This window comes from Heteronotia binoei, chromosome 9, assembly GCF_032191835.1.
Source record: "Heteronotia binoei isolate CCM8104 ecotype False Entrance Well chromosome 9, APGP_CSIRO_Hbin_v1, whole genome shotgun sequence".
NCBI lineage: Eukaryota > Metazoa > Chordata > Lepidosauria > Squamata > Gekkonidae > Heteronotia > Heteronotia binoei.
The window spans coordinates 35658964-35680544 of record NC_083231.1 but is presented as its reverse complement, the minus strand read 5'-3'; the positions used below and the strand labels follow the sequence as shown (position 1 = coordinate 35680544).

At 41.0% G+C, this 21581-nt stretch overlaps 1 protein-coding gene across 10 annotated transcripts in view; it reads right to left on the bottom strand.

Moving 5' to 3' along the window:
• The window catches only part of SORBS2 (sorbin and SH3 domain containing 2), a 224856-nt gene that overhangs the window by 83462 nt on the left and 119813 nt on the right, over positions 1–21581 (bottom strand). For 5 of the 10 annotated variants that reach the window (XM_060246434.1, XM_060246440.1, XM_060246435.1 and 2 more), the window contains exons 4-7: positions 17268–17294; positions 15387–15511; positions 13380–13991; positions 1256–1744 (exon numbers count right to left, since the gene is read on the bottom strand). In XM_060246434.1, the coding sequence (XP_060102417.1) occupies positions 1256–1744; positions 13380–13991; positions 15387–15511; positions 17268–17294 (1253 nt within the window). The remainder of the gene's footprint in view (positions 1–1255; positions 1745–13379; positions 13992–15386; positions 15512–17267; positions 17295–21581) is intronic. The other 5 variants (XM_060246443.1, XM_060246438.1, XM_060246439.1 and 2 more) reach the window with 1 other exon arrangement.

The following is a 21581-nucleotide window of genomic DNA, read 5'->3' as shown; positions in this document are numbered from 1 at the left end:
CAAACAAGAGATCACCTTCTGAATGTGTGCAATCTGCCTCTCCTTCACTCTTATGGTCTTATATTAAATCAAACCCTTTGTCCATCAATGTCAGTATTGTTTACTCAGACTTGCAGTGGGTCCCCCACACTGTCCATCACTTGGCCCTTGTAACTGCATGCCAAGCAGATGCTCTACCACTGGGTCATGGCCCCCTCCCTGAATTCCATAATAACGGGTACTACTAACTCCAGGTTGGAAAATTCCTGGAGATATGGGGGTTGAGCCTGGAAAGGGTGGGAGTTGGAGACAGGAGGGACCTCCAAAGGATATACAGTCCACTTTTCAAAGTCACCATTATTCTCAGGAGAACTGATCTCTGTAGCCTGGAGATCAGTTATAATTCCAGGTGATCTCAAGGACCTACCTGCTGGTTAGAAATCCTAGAGCGATTCCATAGTCACTGTTGCTCCACCCCAAGGCTTCTGCTTTCATTGGATCAAGTGATCAATTCCCACCAGTTGCTGTGCAGGTGCATTTTGACCCACAGCCCTCTCCAGTTCTCCTCACACTTTCCCAATCTTGTTTTAAAAGACCAGGAAGGTGCAAGACAGATTGGAGGAAGTTGCAGGTCAAAATACACCTGCATAGCAACTGACGGGAAATCGATCACTTGATTTGACAAAAGCAGAAACCTGGGGATGGAGCAACAGTGACTGTGGAATCAGTGCAATTTTGTGCCTCCTCCCACCTGAGATACATTTGCCGCTGAACTAAGGACAGGTTATTTATACATTGAGTTTTGGGTGACAAGGTATTGTGGAGGAACAGAAAGCATATTTCCTGTCCCCTCACCAACATGGCCTGGTCCAAATTTATTTGTTTCCACAACCTGTCTGCCTTCAAATTGATGGAATTCAAGGTCCAAGTCCTCCAGCAGGAGATGGTGTTCAGGCTGATTTGAACAATGGCACCTCTCTTCCTAGAAATTAAAACCCTGTCATATACTGTTCAAAATCACCTGAATATACATCACCTGAATATAGGTAATGCAAAACAACAAAACTTTATGTTTCAGGTTTTTTTATATTATATTATGCTAGTTATGAAGCTTACAGCTTTTGTTTTAAAAAACCACCTTACTGAATCTGAGTAACCAATTATCAGCACATTTATGTTAAAGTATACGGGGTAGAGAAAATTGAGGTTATTCCCCCCTCCCCACTATGGAAGCTTGACTGAACAAAATGGAGGAGGAAAAAGGAAGGATAATTACATGAGAGCTGGTACCAGTGGTGGTTAAGGTGGTGCCATCTGACACGGCAGACATCTGGCTCAAAGTTGGGGAAGGTGTTTCAGAACGGTCAGTAGTATCATAGTGACAACTCTGCAGTTCATCTAGAATGGCAGTGGAGGACTCGCTCACCGTGCGAGAGGAATACTCGCTCATGGCTGAGTCTGTCATGACAGAGGCTGTTTCAGTCCTGTGGATAATATTGTCAGGAACTAAGAAAGGGTACGTATATGAAAAATGTGAAAGGGCCAGGGTTCTATAAAAGCGTGAAGGCCAAAAATCATCAGGTGTTGGCAAAACGAATGATGTTACATGGGTGCCACTGTCGGGTGAGAGAGAGGGTCTGTTAATCGATACCAGAGGAGGAGGAGGAGGAGGAGGAGGCAGTGGTGAAGCTTCAGCTGAAGTTTGTCTGTGGGTCTGTGAAGCATTTACCTCCATCACATTGGCAGTTACTTTCTGGTTTCCAAGCTGAGTTTTGAGAAACAAACAAACAAAAAATAAAACATATTACTAAATTTAATTTTTTTTTTAAAAAAAAGTCTTTTTTTACCCCTTTGCTGTGTGCAGGGATATAAGGAAAAACACACACACATTTTCTAGCAGTCTAATGAAGTTTTACAGACAGATTAGGAAAGAAACAAACTTTGTCATACAAAAGAAAACAAAGTAAGTGAATTTATCAAGTACTAATAGAAGCAATGCCAGAAACTGCAGTGTGTTGGAATAAACATTCATGTTGGTTTCCAATATTTGAATTGTTTGAGGTTTTGTTCAAATTAAGTGCCTATAATGCATATTAGAGTATGATTTTTAAATCACAAAACTGCACCCGCCTGTTGACACAAATAAACCTAATCTTCAAAGTACTCCATTGTCCATAATTCTATGGCAATAAGAAGACTGTCTTGTCTTCATGACAGATATAGATTTCTAGTCCTTCACTATAAAAGTACTAAACCTGCAATCTAATGCACATGTAGATAGGAATAAGCATCATCAAACTTGGTGGGATTTCTGACAGAAAATGCGTAGGATTTTGCTACATGTCATACATCTCACACAATGTAAAGGGACATGACTCTTAGAAACTGGAAGACAAGAGGGACTGAGGTAGTGAAGGGTTACTATTGAAGTTGTTGAAATGTCCAAGTTACTCTGAAAATACTATCAACTGAACAGATGACAATAAGAGCGCCAGGCATCTTTAGGGACAATCAATGCACTCACCAACTATCCAAAGAACGAGATCTTTAAAATGATATATGCAACTGCTCCATGTCACTTCTTCCTCTATTCTTTCCTGTACCTCAACTGATCTATCAAGATGGGTAGCCATGTTAATATGCCTGTTGGAGCAGAAAATAGTAAGAGTTCAGTAGCACCTTAAACACTAATAAAATTTGTGGTAGGGTATGAGCTTTCATCACTGTTCACTTCTTCAGATACCTGAAGAAATCACCTGATCTAACACTTCAAACTGTCTGAGCTATGAAGAAGGAAAGGCAGGACAGGTGAGGCTCCGTTTTTCTTGCCTTTACTCCTAACACACAGAGAACAAAGTTCTCCCTTCTACTAGGTCTGATGTGCACGAGAGGCTACTTCCTGACTAGCCCAAGATATTGGGGGCAGCTTGGACTTCTGCCTCATTGTAGCAGTATCTGACAGTTTTGTTATTTAATGTTAGGAAAGTGGACTGGAGAAAACTCTGGAAATTGGTCCTAGAAGGGATATGAGAAGAAAGTAAGTTCACATGAAGAGTTCTTAGAATCCTGATTAGGGAACAATTAGGATGGTTCACCCCAGGAGATTGATGGATACTGATGTTTATTGGAGATTTCCAGGTCAGCAAGATTGATGCTCCTTTTGCAGCCTAGATTGACCTGTGAAATATGGAGATGAACTGAGCTGTGAATATGACTGACCCTGAGCACCCTCCCTCCTTCCATGGAGTCCAGAATGTCCTTTGGTCTACTGAGGAGCTTTGGATGTTGAAGTGGTTACAGCACAAGTGGAGAAAAGTAAATATGACTAAAACCGAGAGAGATTATTGTGCCTACTCCGTGGCAGTGAGAGCAGCAAAGTGAGCTCAGTTTTCCACCACCATTGTGTCAATGCTGTCCAGTGGAGTTTTTCCAGGTTGTGAAGCGGCTGTTATCTGAAGAGTCAGAGCATGTTGACTTGGAAAACATACACACCACTGTGACTCCTTTGCAATGAATGTCACATAAAAAACTGCTTGCATCTGCCACAGCTTAGAAACCACTGGTTCAGTCTCAGGACATTATTAGAACATAGTCTGGTCTTAGTTGTATGGATGACTATCAGTTGGTGAGGCCCGATGAAGTGAACAAAGTGCTTCAAAGTGTGCATCCCACCACATTGGTCTTGACCGTCACACCTGCACAGCTTCAGGAAGCAAATGGATTATCTGGGCACATTTTGAACTGGATTCAGGCCCAGCCTAAATTGCCTTGATTAATGACCTTTGCTCAAACAGTGACAGCGGTAGTATAGTCCTTTTGATTCTCCTGGACCTCTCAGAGGCTTTTGACGCTATTGACCATGGTATTCTTCAGATGGACTTGGAGTATGGGACCTCGTGTTTTTGTGGTTCTGCTCTTACTTGACCAATGAATTCCAGAAAGTGGTGTTAGGAGACTTCTGCTTGTCCCTGTGTCATGAATGCACAGGTTCCATCTGATTAACCATGCTACTTAACATCTATATAACACCGCAGGAAAGTTAATCCAGGGATTTGGAGTGAGATGGTACCCATATATGGAAGACACCCGGCTCTATTTCTGCTTAAGAGCTAAGCAAGGTAAGTCACTAGAAGTCCAGAACAGCTTCTGAAGAAGAGTAGATAGTAAGATAGATGAGGAACAATAATTGGAATGCTGTTGGTCAATAGAGAAGCTGCTCAGAAACTCCAGAGCCAGTTTGTCCTGGAGGAGGTTGCATTTCCCTTGAAGGAGCAAGTTTGTAGCTTAGGGGGTGCTACCGGATTCTGGGTTATGGTTGGTTACTCAGGTCTGCTACACAGCACATAGTGTCTTTCATCAGCTCCAGCTGGTTCTCCAGCTATGACCATACCTTGAAAACTGTGATTTGGCCAGTAATCCATACTCTGATCAGACCTATGGCTGTCTTTGAAAATGGTCCAGAAATTTCAACTAGTTTAATATGACCAGGCTATTGTCAAGGAGTGGTAACAGGGATTGTATCTCTGGAGTGCTGGAAGATCTATACTGGTTACCCATCTGTTTCTGGGCACAATTCAAAGTGCTGGTTCTTACCTTTAAGGCCCTAAGTGGGTTTGACCCAGGGTACCTGAAGGACTATCTCCTCGCACACTTCTGCCAGCCCATTAAGATCTGTCTCTCAAGCTCTGTTCTCCAGACTCCTGTCTTCAGAGGTGAAGTGGGTGGCAACTAGACATAAGGCACCTTATCTTTGAATTTCCTCTCCTTTGAGGCTTGCCTAGTGCCTACTTTACTTTTATTTAGGTGCCAGGCTAATATGCATCTTCTATCATAGAGCCACACCTGGAATTTCCACAGTTTTTTAAAAAGCAGTTAAGTGAAAGTTCATTATATGTCAAATAAAATCAGACAATGCTCTGGAAATTAACTAGTAAAAATTGACCTTTTTTACAATCTTTCATTTCTAATTTTAAAGTTTATTTTGTGTACTGATAGGCTACAGGTAAATTTCTGTAATGGGGCCAACAGTGACTCTGCTACAGCAGTTGTGCAGCAATTCCATGATGCCTTTCAGCAATAAACGTCTTGTCACTGTTGGCATATTAGGGGGGATCCAACCAGCTTTCTGTTGGGGGCAACAGGTGGAGAAGTCTCTGACAACTCAAACAGGCTATGCTGGAGATTGTTAGAACTCAATGGACATAAGCCACATGGGATGGGAGCTGAAATAAGGGGGAGAATTCAGTGAGACTGAGCAAACAGGCAGACTGGATCCAATGCGCTGTTATGAGCTAGGTGTTGGATGGACAATACTCTTGATAAGAACACAGGAGAAGCCATGTTGGATCAGGCCAATAGCCCATCCAGTCCAACACTCTGAGTCACACAGTGGCAAAAAAACCCAGGTGCCATCAGGAGGTCCATCAGTGGGGCCAGGACACTAGAAGCCCTTCAACTGTTCCTCCCCAAGCACCAAGAATACAGAGCATCATTGCCCCAGACAGAGAGTTCCAATGATAAGCTGTGGCTAATAGCCACTGATGGACCTCTGCTTCATATGCTTATCCAACCTCCTCTTGAAGCTGTCTATGCTTGTAGCTGCCACCACCTCCTGTGGCAGTGAATTCCATGTGTTAATCATCCTTTGGGTGAAGAAGTACTTCCTTTTTTCCGTTCTAACCTGACTGCTCTGCAATTTCACTAGTTCTCATATTGTGAGAAAGGGAGAAAAGTACTTCTTTCTCTACCTTCTCTATCCCATGCATAATCTTGCAAACCTCTATCATGTCACCCCTCAGTTGACGTTTCTCCAAGCTAAAGAGCCCCAAGTGTTTTAACCTTTCTTCATAGGGAAAGTGTTCTAACCCTTTAACCATTCTAGTTGCCCTTTTCTGGACTTTTCCCAAAGTTTTAATATTTTTGCAAAAAGTCCAGAAAAGGCAACTAGAATGATTAAAGGGTTGGAAAACCACTGGTTCCAGATGTTGGCACTACTGGTTCCATCGTTTTAGTGGAAAGGAGCTCTATGAGGGAAGAGTCATATGTTCAAACTCCTTGTGCCCCTCCCCATTTGTTTGCCATGGATCATATTGAGATGTGCTTGGAATATAATTCCCAAGAAATGCTGACATTATTTGGATCTGGACCATGGTGTGTGTGTGTGTGTGTGGTTATGTCTTCCACCTGTTCTCACAACCTGAAATGGTGATATGGAACTGTTATTTATTTGCCACAAAGCTTCAACTGGGCTAACATTGGCTTCCTGGTGCCACTGCAGGTTGAAAAATTGTGTGCATGTATAGGAAGCCTATTTTCCCTGAGGTTTAAATGCAAAATTGGGTCTGCACATGCCTGGGAAGATACAAATATGAAACTCCCAGCTTATGTCTGTGAATAGGTCCTTAAAGGCTCCTCCAAGGTTTTTGAAAAATTGTTCATATGACACATAAAATATAAGACAGCCAGTGTACATAGCGGTTGTCTAACAGAATTGATCTTTATCAAAGGGTAACATTAATCCAAGTATGAGAGGCTCCTGAGACTTTCTAGCACTAAAGGAAGCAAAAACCAAAGCTAGTACTGGCTTTCCAAATATGTTTTCAACTTTGCAGTTTTCCCTTAGCTGCTGAAATGCTCTTTTAATCCACTGTCTGAAAATATCTTTTAAACCTATTGCACACGCACCAGACTGAACTGCTTCAGCAAGCCGAGTCTTGCCCTGGACCAGCCTATTGCAGCCACCAGGCCAGAGAGTTTTAACAGGCTGGGAAGAGGACATCCTCCATACCCTACACCAGAGAGCACACTCACAGCTGTAAATTCTATAGGTTGGCTTTATTGTCTTGAGGAGGCTCTTCCAATGATTCCCTTGCAGGGAAGTTTTCTCACTTTCTGCCCCCAGCCACCTGGTTCTCTCACTTAGCCATACACTGTTAGGTCCACCTGCAGCATTTCACTCACCTACCTCGTTATCTTCCTAACTTATGACCATGACTGTCCTTAAATCTGCACCCAGGAGTTGCCTCCTACTGGGGACCCAAGGGAACGGTCCAGGCTAATGCCTCTACCCTCCCAAAGGAACTCCCTCCTCAGACAGGGCTGCCCCTGCACCTACTAGCCAACCCCTACCCAACTGATGACCTTTAGTCCTGACTCACACAACTGGCTTGATCTAGCCTCCCACACTATCTGGCTCCACCCTCCTGGGATCAGGTCATTCTAGCTGGCCCTCTGCGCCACACAAGTGTGGGATCAAGTTCCTAATGATTACCGGTATCATTAATACTGCCATAGACAAATGTAACTAACATGTAATATTTATAAAATTCATATGCAAGGGGCATGATCTTATGTGGCCTATCAGTAGGTTTATTCATGTTTATGAAGAGGCATGTGTTCTTTCAAGAACAGAACTTACCCACAGAACAGAACTTACCCACAGATATGCAGCAGTCTGCATATCTCTAACTCTGAGTGCACAGGTGTGAGCCAGTGGAATGAGGCCAACCTATACAAAAGGCATGGGAATCTATAACCCCTTCCCCCAACAACAACAACTGGATAGTTAGCAACTATAAACTAAGCAGCCAGGGAGTTCATAAAATTAAATGCAGACCAAAACTGAAACCCTAAACTCAATTACTCTGGAGTAGTGGTGAAAGTAAGCAGGTACAGGCCAGAGTACAACCAAGGCAGTGGCCAAAGTGGTACTTCCCATCTTCTGTTTTCAGACCACCAAGACAGTACTGGCACGAAATATCCCTGCTCTGCAGTCACATTGTCAATAGTAATAGGAATGTGCAAAATGGAATGGATTTATGGATTGTTACCTCAATATTTGAAAAGATTCACCCGGAAATGACTTTCATTTGCAACAGAAAGCCATAGCATTGTGGATGAACCAGCCACTGTCAAAAAGTCAGTAAAACTTTAAACAGCAGCAACAATAATGGGAGTGGTTAACAGCTGATCATAAATACTTTCATCTTCTGTGGTTTAAGCAACACGCTACTAGAATAATGGTTCTGGAAATGTGGCCCTAAGTACAGTTACACTCTTCCCATTCCACTGATTTCAACGGACTTAGAAGCGTGTTAACTGCTTAGAGGTGCCCTGTTAAATTTGCAGCATACTATTTTGTTTTCCTGCTTCTCATACTATTTTGTTTTCCTGCTTCTTCGCAGACGCTTGTTATATTATAGCTGACATGGGAGGCTGCTTTAAAGACTTCTGAGTTAAAATTCAACTCAGGTAATGAACAGCAGAGTCTAGAGTTTCTCAGGGATACAGGACAAATGCTAGCAATGTCTGTTTTCCGCCTACCTAGCAACACATCACCTTCTCTTTTCAGACTGTGCAGTATCTTTTTGAGAATAGCTACGCCAGAATGCAGAAGAGCTATGCCAGAATTCAACACCAGTTACTCTTTGCTCTGAAACATCTCTTTTGATTTTTTTGTTAGGTTTTTAATACTTTTTTGCAAACTACCAAAAGTGTATCAAGTAGTACTGATGCTTTGTGGCCCATAGTTAAAAAGAATCACTGCACTGCACTAGCGTATAAGCCTACTGTGGTCAGTTACTTGTTACCAGACCTACTAACCATCTTCCGATAGCTACAGCAGAAGCTATGATCTAGCTTCATATACTGGGCAAACCAAGATTGCATGCATTTCAAGCTGCACCCCACCTCATTTAGTAGTAAAATCTCCACTGTTTACATCATTTGTGAAAATTCACTCTGAATGTACCTCCCATGGTGATATCTGATGCCTTTGGACATTTAGCACAGTCATTTTCTGGAATGTAGGAAATTAGATTTGCTTTGCAGGTCCTATTCCTAAAGAATTGTCACCATTTGAACATGGGAGACTAAAGTCATGAAAAAGATACCTGGATGAGATTACTGTTAGTGTAAGAGAGACAAATGTAAAAAAAACCCCTTAACATTCAAACACACCAAGATATTATTATTGCACTACTTTTGCCCAAGTCTCAGCACTGAGATTCATTCAGGTATTTAGGTATGAATGGACAATTAATATCAAATATCTGTATAATATTTTTGTGTGTGATAAATTGTGGGGACAGCAGTTTCAGAATTTTACAATGAGGTTCATGTTAGGGACACTTGAGACATGGGGACACCAAATTGCTGGCCTTGCTTCAAAAGATCAAAACACAAGGATCTAAGATGGAAAAAGTGAACTGATTTGTGTTAATTACCACAAAGAGAACAAAGCACACAAAATCCAGGAACACACACATATGGGTAAAAATACCTTATAAATGTTATTGTTTATAGCTAAATTTTAAAATTTAGATATTCAAAAGAAGGTATAAAATTGCTTTCTGACTTTCAGCCTTAAGGATACAGAGCTAGTATAGGATTTTGGATCCATGTGTGTATTTTATTGTCTCCTATCTGAAAACATCTGATATTAAAATGCAGGACCAATAACTGCTCTAAACTATTTTTGCAGTAAAATTTGGCTTATTTCTTTGAATTTTTAATCCCATTGACAACCTTGAAGTTTTCTCAATATTCTTGTTATATATCTCAACAAGCCACAGATGACATTAAATTTGGATTGATAGATGCTTCATTTAAAGCTTTTTCTGAAAATCAAGTCCTTTATTTATAACTCCAACAGTTCTCACCAACCACAGTTCTAATCGAAACCAAGCCTCTATGCCTCTTGAGCAAAACCCCTATCTTTTCTCAACCTTTACTGAATTCCTGCTAGTAACCCCACCAAGAATTCTGCGTAAGCACTTTCCCCCCAAGAAATCCAGAACATCTTATAGACTATTTAGACAAAATTAACAATATAATTTAAACTATCAAAAACAAATACATGTCAGGCAAATCCTGCTTCACTAGACTGACTGTTGTATGATGCCATGGTCCAAGAGCCCTTTGGCTGTTGCTCTTCAGCTTGTACCCAAGAGCTCACATAGCCATTACACCTGCAATCAGGAATGGGACAAACCCAACTGAGGTGATGTGCAGCCAGTAAGATGTTCTCCAACATTTCCGCTCTCTCTGTCTGAAATTGTAAGTTGCCTCTGTTTCATAATTATACAACTCATGATAATATATGCATTTTCTCAGATCCTCTGTAATGTATTGAGAGTTCCCATCTGATTTTCACAAGGAAAGATTAAGGTCTTATTCATATACTAGAAAATAGGGCCGTTGTGACAAAAAATACAATGGGCTAGGAACAGGCTCTGGGCAAATAAATGGGCCTTCAGCTTGTATTTTACCAGGAGGTTGCCAAAAGCAATGTTTTTACAATGCCTGCCCTACATTTCCCCCAGAATGCAAATCACCATGGGACTGTAAAACTAAGAGCCCAAAATATGACATCCCCAAGGTTCTGGACCCGACTCACGTTACACATTCAAGTAGGGACTCATCTTTAAAAAGTTCTCTCTTTGGATGAAAACAGACTTTGGTTTTCCTTCCTGTGACATTTTTGCCAAAAGAAATGGTACTAGGGGACTGTCTGCCGCCTTCCCTAGTTTCACTTATCGTGGAATGGACACATGATGCCACAGATAGGGGTTAACAAGGTACTTACAGCACCATTTCCAGTGCTGAAAATAATGTGAGAGGAAAGGCCAAGGCTCCTCACACCATTTGCAGCCAAATAGAGACATGTAAAGTTTTTAAAATGTAAGTCCCTGCTTAAAGGTCTAACCATGAGTCAGGTTAGGAATCTGTGTCCTGATGTGTGGGTTTCATATTGTGTATTTTGGTCCTTCTGTGTCCACTTGCAGCTGACACTGTGCAATGTTTTCTCACTCTAGCTTCACAGAGCAGTGGCATAATGATGGCAGAAGCCAACTCCTTGTCCAAACTAACCAATATTTTCTGGTCAGAGCTGAAATGATCCCCCAGCACACATGCTTTTATTTTCTGTCCCTCCTTATATCTTAGCTGAGACCCAAAGGACCATATAGGATTTTTATTTGTATTCCTTGTTTTGAGTGAGAGGTTCCTCGCTATGTTAGAAGCTTGGCCAAGAGCTCCCCTTCCTAGGGCCAGGAGTTGCCCGGCAAGAGCTTCTGCAAGCACAGCTTCCCTAGCTCCCAAACAGTTAACTTGTTGGAGGTTGTATTAGTTGCTGTTCTCTGTTTGTGTTGCTGTTCTCCATTGGCATGTGGGGGTGTTTCCAGGAATTAATTACCTTTTGGAGTGGGGCAGGATCAGCACCTGACTCCTATTCAGTTTTTGGTAGAAAAATCCCAGCAGGAACTCTTTGTATATTAGGTCACACCCTCTATGTCACCATTGTTTTGCACAGGGCTTTTTTGTAGAAAAAACCCAGCAAGAACTCATTTGCATATTAGGTCAGATCCCCTGACACCACGTCAGCCAGAACTGCGTTCCTGTGCATTCCACTCAAGAAAAGGCCTGTTCCTATCTAATGAGAAGAGAGGACAGGTTCTACAGTAATTGGCCACTGTGTAAGGAACAGGGCCGATAGCCTAGAAACAGCAGTTTAATTACATTTTCAGAACACAGACCCTAGATGAGAGCTTCTTTGAACCCTTGCCCTTAGATACTGATTTTGGGAACTGGAAGTAAACTTTGCTCCAAAAATTCTGCTTTTGTTTGGATTAATGAAAATTTTTAAAAACAGGCCATTAAATTATACAAATAACACTATTATTGATATGATCACTGCTTTGCTTTTCTATAGTTCCTTGATACAAAGATCTACACTTCATTAATGGTCATAGATAAATTTCTTGGCTCATAAACTCATGGACAGCTCTCTCTCTTACCATTCAGCTTGCACAAAGTTATCTTTTCCACCATGAACACAGAAAGAAAGCAAGGAAGACTAACACTCCACTTTGGAAATGTTACTCGCCTGATGAGTTTATCTTTTTCTGAGCTGGAGTCTTTTTGGGATGCTTTTCTATCAATCACATTACGCTTTCCCAGTAAAACAGGCAAACAAACCTTTCTGCAAAGTATATTGCAGGAGACTCACACAGTTTAATTTTACACAGGGCTACACCCTTCTAAGTCCACTGACGTTAATGGGCTTAGAAAGATAATAAAACAAATATCCAGTGGGATCTTACAGACTAACATTTTATTTCAATATGAGTCTGCACGAGTCACAGCTTTGAGGAAGTGAACCATTCATACTGAAATAAATGTTGTTAGTCTTTAAGGTTCACTGGATTTTTGTTTAGTTTTATTGTAAAAGACTAACATGTCTACCCTTCTGCAATCATAGTAGATGGTTAGAAATAACCAATGACACTGTAAGGGCACATTTCATTTCCTTAATCAATGGGATCTCAGGAATAGGAATTGTCATAATGAAAATAAATGGGATAAGATTTGAAAAGAACTTTGTACACCAAAGGGGGATATAGAAAATAATGCAATATAAATATTCATAGAAAGTGGCAGAGTGGCTGGAATTATAAAACAACACTCTTTTTAGCCTTGGCATACTGCAGCTTTTCTCACTGCTGCGTAGAGAGATCGCTACAGGAACATATTTGAACTCGTATCTTACTTCTGGACAGCTCCAGATGAAGTGCGAACACATCACTGAAGATATAATTAACACCTAATCCCTTGCAATTCACAGTTTAACAGTGATTTAATAAATTTTGTGGGGATCTAGACAGTTGCACACCACTCCGTCTTGGGAAGAGAGTAGAAAGCATATCCGTACTTTGTGCCTTTGAATGAAAAGGAAAAGGAAACTCGTGCATCTTCCTTGAGGCAATGCAGGGATAACTCAAAGGATTATTACTCCATCAGTGAAAGGTTCAATGACACCACACTGGTCAGAACCCAAACACCCCCTTAAATATACGGTAAAGTATGTCAGTCAGTGCTGTCATGAGTACAGGAGGGGAGAAAATAGCTGATTAACCTTTCTGGCAGCAGCCACTTGCACCTAATGCAATACCATACTGGAGGGTAGCTTTTCAGGGTGTACGATGCTGTGATAAAAAGAAAGTAGCAAAAGAGCCTATGTGCCTCCATAAATGAGACCCTTTAGATCCTGGCCAGTCCCATTATCTCCAAGCAATGTCATTCAGAACTGCATTATACCCAGTGGAGTGTCTTTTCTTTTTTACAGAACATAACTTTGCAATAACTAGAATACTTGCAACGGTTTCTTAATGTACTTGATGTCACACCTTTTTTCACCTCTCCTCATGTACTAACGTGGATCAACATAATGTTTTAAAACCAATACAGGTAAATTAATAGATCGTGCAGTGTTACTTTAGAAACAGGTAGTTTTACCCAGGAATTGTGGCCACTAATCAGAGCCAGGTGAGTATACTAAAGAGAAAAAGGTTAGGTGACACAGGAAAGAGCTAAGATAAAAGGGAGAGAAAAATGTAATATACCACATTGCATTCTGTGGACTGTGCAGAACGAACTGTAGACATTTGCTGCATATTGTTTGGAAGCATCTTTGAAGTGTCTGGAGACAGCCTAGGTGGATGTTGTTGGCTTTCAAGCTCTGCTTTGTTATCAGGGATGGGAGCTATCTGAATGGAGAGAGATGCTTTGTGTATCTCAGGCACAGGCTTACAGGCAGGTGATTCAGGCCTCTGAGGAGCTGTTGGTGCTTCAAGGGGCACAACTTTTTGTTCTGTATGACATAGAAGACTACGAGATGCATTTCGTGCCCGAGTTAATTTCAGGGCTGAAACTTTGCGTTTTTGGGACTGCTGTTTCTGGCCTTGACGAATAGTAGTTCTAATGCCAGCTACTGTTTTTGTGCTGGAAACCGAGGCCAGTGGCTTAGTTAATTTTTGTGTATAAGAGACACTGGTGTTAGATTTTTTAGAATAAACTGCCCTGTGAACAGACTCCTTATTAGTACAGTAGTCAGCATCAGCAGGAGATTGCTTAATTTGCTTGGTTGTTAGGGACTGGGAGTTAGCCTCAATCTTCTTGTGATTAGGCATTCCAGATCTTCTAAGACTGTCTTTCCTAGGAGGAAGAGGGGGTGCCTTATATGCCAAAAGCATCCACGCAAAACCAACAACAAAAATAATATTTCAGGGAGAAAAAAAGAGAGAAAACAAAATGTTAGCAGGAAAGCAAGCTGAGTTAAGAAATGTCATTTTAAATAGAGAGACTGAGACAAATCAAACCTCAAATTACACTAACATGCCAAATAGCCCCAACTTATTTTGAATTGGGGGGGAGGGGAGTCAGAGATTGCATTTATTAATTAAAAAGACCATTGCATAGTCTGTATCATCTTGTCATAAGAAGCAAAGTTTTGTTTTTGATCTATATTATTTGCTTACCAGTTTATACCACATTCAGAGTACACTGATAAAAATTGGTATATCATGTAACTACTATTCTGAGTGAATAAATAAATGTCCATTCAATGCTTCTGATTTACAGGAATCACTCGATGGATTAAATATTTCAGATTAGGCATACTGTACTGGATGGCCCAGGTTAGCCTGATCTCATCAGATTTCAGAAGTTATGCAGGGTCAGGAGACCATCAAGAACATCTAGGGTTGCTATGCAGAGTAGGGTTGCTGGTCGACATGAGATGCCAGCAGGGTAGTGGGGGGATGTTCCAGGAACCAGAAGCATTGTTCCCTATTTGACAATGGTACCAGGAACTGATGTTGTACACTGTGCCTGTGTCATCTGGAAGTGACGTATACATGTCAGGGGAGATGCTCTGGTTTTGAGGCAAAACTCTATGATAAAATTGCTCTCAAACAACAGAGTTTTGCCCAAAGCATCACCCCTGGGATGCCCACGTGACTGTTGCTATTAGGGGGAGCCTGTAAAACCAGGGGATCCCCCACACCCAACTGGGGAATGGCAAGTTTAATGCAGAGGTGAACAATGGCAAGCTACCTCTGTTCATCTCTTGTCTTGAGAACACAACAGGTTGCCATACATCAACTGCAATGTGACAGCAATTTCCATTACTACTGTTTTTGATAGAAGCATTCTGTATAACATTTCTGTTCTAACAAAAACAATAACTAATTTTTTTCCGTGAAGAATGCATATTTTTGAAACAATAAACATTAGCGTATAGCCTTTGAGGTGACCAAAGGCAATCATAGCAAACATCCATTTTAAATCGTGATGAATGTTTCATTAAGCACGTATTTTGCTATTTGGAAGGACTTTACTGCATGAGCAGACTGCAGCTGCATATACAACATAGTAGAAGAGTCACAAGTACAGCCACAGCCACAAACAAAACCACAAGTCAACAAATACAGATCATGTTAGAAAAGCGTGATAAAAACATGATTAAAACATCAGACAATCTGCATGGAATTGTCTCTATTATTCTGTGGAATACTGGTATTAATTTTTTGATTGTCAACAAGTGTGATTCTGCATGTCTGCTATTTTACCTGAACTGGCGATTTCTTTTCTTGCAGATTTGGACGGACACTTCGAAAGCCTTTTGCTGCAAGAGAGGAGCTGCTAGTGTCTCCATTCAGTGTCTCTCTACTCCCATTGTTAAATGATCTCCAAGCTTTTATATGAAAAAAAATCCAAGCACGTTTATTCCTGATAAAGAACTCTTTTGATTATGTTAACAATTTAAATGAGTTTTATATAACGGGTTGAAGCTACATAATAAAGGCACAAGGTTGACATCAGAATGAAAAATATAAGAATTATAATGAATGCGCATCAGTCACAAAGGGTAGATCTCACTGGCCCAGGGAGTCACTGGAAGTATCACTGTGCCCATGCCTGGATCAATTGAGTATATTGTCTTTTTTTAAAAAAAGAAGTGGGCTTGTAAGATTTCTATATGTAATAGGCTCTAAATCAGAACCAGTGTAGCACAGATAGGAATCAGGAAACCCAGGTTCTAATTCCTACTAAACCATTATTTCTGTAAACTTCCCATCCCCTACCATGCTCCATTTTCAAGAGGGGACGCCATATAATCTAGTGTGGCCCACATTCTCCTACTGTCTCCTTTAATGCTTAATATATTCAAACCCTCTTGTGATTCCATGTTCTTATCAGTGCCAGTCAATGAAGAATGCAATGTCACTTGGAACATGATAACATCACATCTCAAACTGATGACATCACATGCTGAGAGGAGACAACTGTATTTTTGGAAGCATTCCTGTGACTTTGTAACACCTAGTTCTACACTTGGAAAACTGCCTTCAGAAAAAGGATGCCCAGAACTATGAAGACAAAGAAGAAGAAGAAGAAAAAGAGTTGGATTTATACCTCCCACCTGACTCAGAGTCTCAGAGCAGCTTACAATTTCCTTCCCTTCCTTTTCCCACAACAGACACCCTGTGAGGTAGGTGGGGCTGAGAGAGCTCTGAGAGAACTGTTTTTGAGAGAATAGCTCTGAGGCAACTGTGGCTGGCCCAAGGTCACCCAGCAGCTGCATGTGAAAGAATGGGGAAATCCAACCCAGTTCTTCACATTAGAGTCTGCCACTCTTAACCACTATGCCAAACGGGCTCTCTTCTGACTCAGGCAGAAATGACAGCAGGGAGTGAGATCCTCTAAGAATGGCTGGTGCTTACATACTGTAAACACACCTCTCTGGGTTAAGGGTAAAATATTGCATCCAGCTTCAGAAACTAGGCATTCAGAGTTATGGGAAATCCTGATAGACACTGGTAAGAGAGAGAGAAAAAAATGAAATGTACACATGTAGCATCCTTAAGAGAACAGGGATAATTAATAACAAAATGTGAAGTTTTCCCTTCTTGCCAGTTTTTCTTAGATTTTAAGGATGCTGGTGGAGAATGCATGAATAATTCTATAGATTGTGCCCCTTTCTTAGAAAAGCAGGTGACTATTTCACTGTTTCATGAGGTATGATCTGGATCAGATGTCAAGCCATGTCTTTTTATCACTGGCAGTTACGCTGGATTCACTAATCCATTTAGGGACCAATAAAGCTGTTAACGCAATTCTTCTCTATTTCCCTGTAGCTTCCTAACTGAAAAAGATATTGAACACTTCCTTGCCTAAATTTTTGCAGTGCTAGTGTGTAATGTAAGCTCATCACTTGGTGTTGAGCCACTAATACAAGAGCAAAAATATTGATTAGTTATTATCATTTACACAAAGCTGGGGAAAAACTACATAATAAGCAGGCAGAAAAGCAACTCCTGAAGGACAGAGGTTTAGACACGTCTCCATTAGTATCATTTGTGTAGAGAAACCATGACAGGAAAAGGCATGCCCTTCTCATTCCATTCAGAATAGTGGCTGTATTCCCCCTTAAAGAAAACTCCATTTACCTGAATCTGGAGACAGAGAATCAAGTCCTGAAAAAAAGAAAATATGAAATTAGTGTTTGCTAAGTTCTGCTAATGTTTTATTGCATGCTATAACTATGACACTTGGAGCCATACACTTACCAAACACAATTCAAGTCTTGCACACTCTCTTTAAAAACAAAACAATGCTACACCAGCATATGCAATTAAGGGCTTTTCCTCTTTAGGATGAAATTAAATATTAATATTTCATTAATATTTTAATAAATATTAAAGCATGCTTTCTTGGGAGTAAGCCCCACTGAATTCAGTAGGATTTACTTCTAAGTAAACACGGATAAGAGTCGGGGTGCACGACTCATTCGGCTTCCTCTCCTTGGCCAAAGCTCCCTTTGGCTTTGATTACGAGAACTGGCACCGAACACCAACAAATCAGCCTAACACAAGGGCACTCCAATTTAACATATGTCCATATTTAATTACCTGCGCAATAAGATGGCAGTCAGGTGATAGAAAACGGTCTGTGAGAGCCTCAAGTAACTTCTCACATTGGTGCAGCAACCAGTGTTAGAGTGACAGCCCAGAAATTGTGAAGCCCATCCCTGAAACATTGCTTAATTTAATTTTTCAATTTATACCCCACCGTATAATTTTTCAATTTATACTCAGGGTGGCTTACAACACTAAAATAACATTAAAATGAACCACATCAAAAGTTAGACAACATCATAAAAACAGATATTTCAATCAGATCAGAAAACAGTAATTCATACAATTGGCAACAAACCACGCAACAGCATGTAGGCTTGAAGCTTTCGACACAACTTAAGCACCTTGATGGTAAGGTGCTGGGGGAAGCAATGACTTTCAAAGGATGCCTGTTGGATCAATTACCCTTATCATCCACTCCTCATCCCCCTCCAGATGAAAGTGCCGCCTGCTGTTTATCTTAACTCTACTTTTTTTTTGGGGGGGGGGCATATTTTTGTATTTTTTTACGTGTGCATGTGTGAGTGTGTGCGCACCTGGAAGTCATGGCATCCTCTGGTGACTGACTCCTACTGGGGACCTGGAGGCTATTCAGGGAGGTGGCTGAATAAAGCCCGTCCCTGCCTCCCCAACTTCTGGTATTCCAAGGAGGTCTCCCATCCAAGAACTTGTGACCCTGCTTAACTTCTGAGATCTGATGAGATCAGGTTTTTAAAGCCCACTGCTGGAATGGGACTGTCTGCTTTTGCTTCCCTACTTGCTTTCTCAGGAGAGTTCCTCTCAGTTTGCCAAACCCAGTGCTGCAGACCTCTGGTCTTTACAGCCAACTGTAGTTCAAAATCTCCCAGGCTGGAATACAACAGATGGAAATGGAGTATTAGTCAAACACATGAATGAACCAGAAACACCAAGGGAAACAATGGGCTGGCTGTAGGATGGTTTGACTGCCAAGGGCAAAGGAAGCAGATCTACTTAGGGGTAAATTCCATTTTATTCAGTGGGGCTTACTCCCAGGAAACTGTTCTTTGGACTGCAGTCTGATAAAACACTCCTACTTAGGGATGCTTTTGTGCCAGTAGATGATGGCTAATGTTTTAATATTTTAATGTTGTATTTTACCCTCTTATATTGTACTTTTACTCATTTGTAAACAGTAGTGACAGCCCACTGAAAAGTTAGAAAGCGGGGTACATTTTTAATAAAAATAACAGAAACCTGTTCTCGGCTCCCTTCAATGTAAATACAGCTGCAGAGAAAAAATCAGGAGGAGCAAATAGGGTAGAATTTCACCCACAGTTAGTTACTTGCCCAGTCATTGTTTTCTTAATTATTTCAGATTGCAGATGCTGAGAATAATAATCACTATTATTACTTAACTATGTATTAATGTACTCTCTGATCTTGTATCGTAATAATAAAACTGTACAGTACTTAACTAAGTGGGGTGTACATCTTACTCTTCCACTCAGTCAATTGTGTCATCTTTGTCTGGCACAAGGAACCTTCCTCTTGATCAAGAGGCTCTTCTGGTGGCTGATGATCCTCTAGTACTCGAGAAAGTGCTGCCATTAGCTGAACGGCGTGTCGGATAATGTCCAATGTGTTTTTTTGAGGGGCGAGGAGTTTACTGAGTCAAGTCAACTCTATTATGATCCAAGATCAGAATTTGGAAACAAAGTCATCACCCAACATTTGATTCCATATCTTAAATATGCTAGATACACTTAACATAAAATGTGATACTGGGTTAAAATATTAAGACTGAATCATACACTTCTGTCTAATTAAACATGCCTAAGCACAAAATCTAGCTACATTAAGGGTTGTTTCATTACAGCAATCTCAAATAAAACTGATTGGTTCTACCTGTGAAATTGGATAAAATTGGAGTAATATAAATATTTCAAATATTCCACTGACTTTAACACAAGACAGGCTGTCCTATGTTAAAGTCAGTGGAATGCTCGAATATTTGGACAAAATCAACAGTATAATAAAACATGCTCAATTGTCTCTACCATGTCTGAATGCAATGGGCAAAGATGTTTCTCATATGGAATTCAAGCAAATCTCCCTTTATGAAAGGCAGATGGGAGGACATTCAATAGGGTAAGGGTGAAGGCTCTGAGATGTTTAGGGTATTCCAGCGTATAGAGATAATGGGTGGGGCAAAGGGAGTTTACTGAAATACTAAGCAAAGCAGTTGTTTCTGAGGTTATTTCCACCATAACAAGGGTATTTATTGATAAGTACAAAGCCTATCTGTGAGCCCCTCAGGAAGAGTGTTTTCCCCCAAGGAAGTGGATTTAAACAAAAACCTTGCTCCATCCATTAGTCTGTGATTAGTGATGCAAAGGTGTTTAAAATGCATTGCAGATTATTCTAAGACAATTTAATCTGTTTAAAGGAGCAGCATGGTAATGGTTTGTTAGAGTCTATAAAGGAGCATTTTATTCACAAGACAGAAATATTTACCCTTTGCAAATTTCCTTAATTTCACCAAAATGACACTGACAGAGCATGCGTTGATCAACTTTCTGTTATCTATGCATAGCTTGGGTAACTGTAACACAGGAAAATGTTCCTACTGTTTACAGTCCCATTACATTACCCCTTTTAAAGTCTACAGCATATACAGTCTATCAGACTCGTGCTCCCTGCCTGTAAAAGTGTAGACTCTACATTTTTACAGGCAGGGAGAACGAGCCTGATAGAGAGGCGGGATGTCTGAGGACTATTGATTCATGTAGCCAAACTCCATAGGCAGGGATTGGCCAAATACTGTCCAGTTTGGGCATGGCGGGCTGGCCCAGGGCTATCCCACACTCAGGATGGGTGGTTGCCTTGCCCAAGTGCTGGAGGAAGAGGCCAGTGTACTCTGGGGTTAGCCTGAGCCAGTGAAAGTGGGAAGGAAGTGGTAGGGTGTGGTGCTTGCTCAGCACTGTGCAACTGTTGCTTTGCCATTATCTCCTGGGTGTTCACGGGGGTGGAATCATGGCGGATGGCGTCTACGAAGCCTCTGATGCAATCCCATCATAACTGTTCTATCAAAGAGGGTATGAAGTAAAGAAGAAGACGATTTTGGATTTATATCCCGCCCTATACTCTGAATCTCAGAGTCTCAGAACGGTCACAATCTCCTCTACCTCCCCCCCCACCACAACAAACACCCTGTGAAGTAGGTGGGGCTGAGAGTGCTTTTACAGCAGCTGCCCTTTCAAGGACAGCTTCTATGAAAGCTATGGCTGACCCAAGGCCATCTCAGCAGGTGCAAGTAGAGGAGTGGGGAATCAAACCTGGTTCTCCCAGATAAGAGTCAGCGCACTTAACCACTACACCAAGCTGGCTCTCAATGGAACTTTCATTTTCTCAATCTCTGAAAACCTATAAGAAGTTTTAGCAAACTAATGACAAGCGGATATGTAAAATGTAAAACAGATTCTTTTCAATAGCTATCTTAATTGTTCCAAAGAGTATGTTAACAACACTGGCAAGTGTATGATCCCATTAACCTATACAGCTAACAATGGTGCCTTTTGCTGAGTGCAGGGTGCCTTCCTCTGACACAAGAGAAGACCAGCTTCTTGTCTCACAGGAAGGTGCCCTGTTGTGGAGGATGGTGCTTCTGTTAGTAACCTGAGAGATTAAACTCACAGGTGGCAGCAGGAAATATCAATTTATAATGGAATATATTGTTTAGACAAACTAGGTTAAATAATTTATTCTTAATGTAAGTACAGAAGAAGAAACAATGACCACAATGTTAATGTTCTTTCCTCATTTTTCCAGACTTTTTAGTGTTAATTACAAAATGACCCAAGTACTTCAAGAATTCATGGCTTCTGT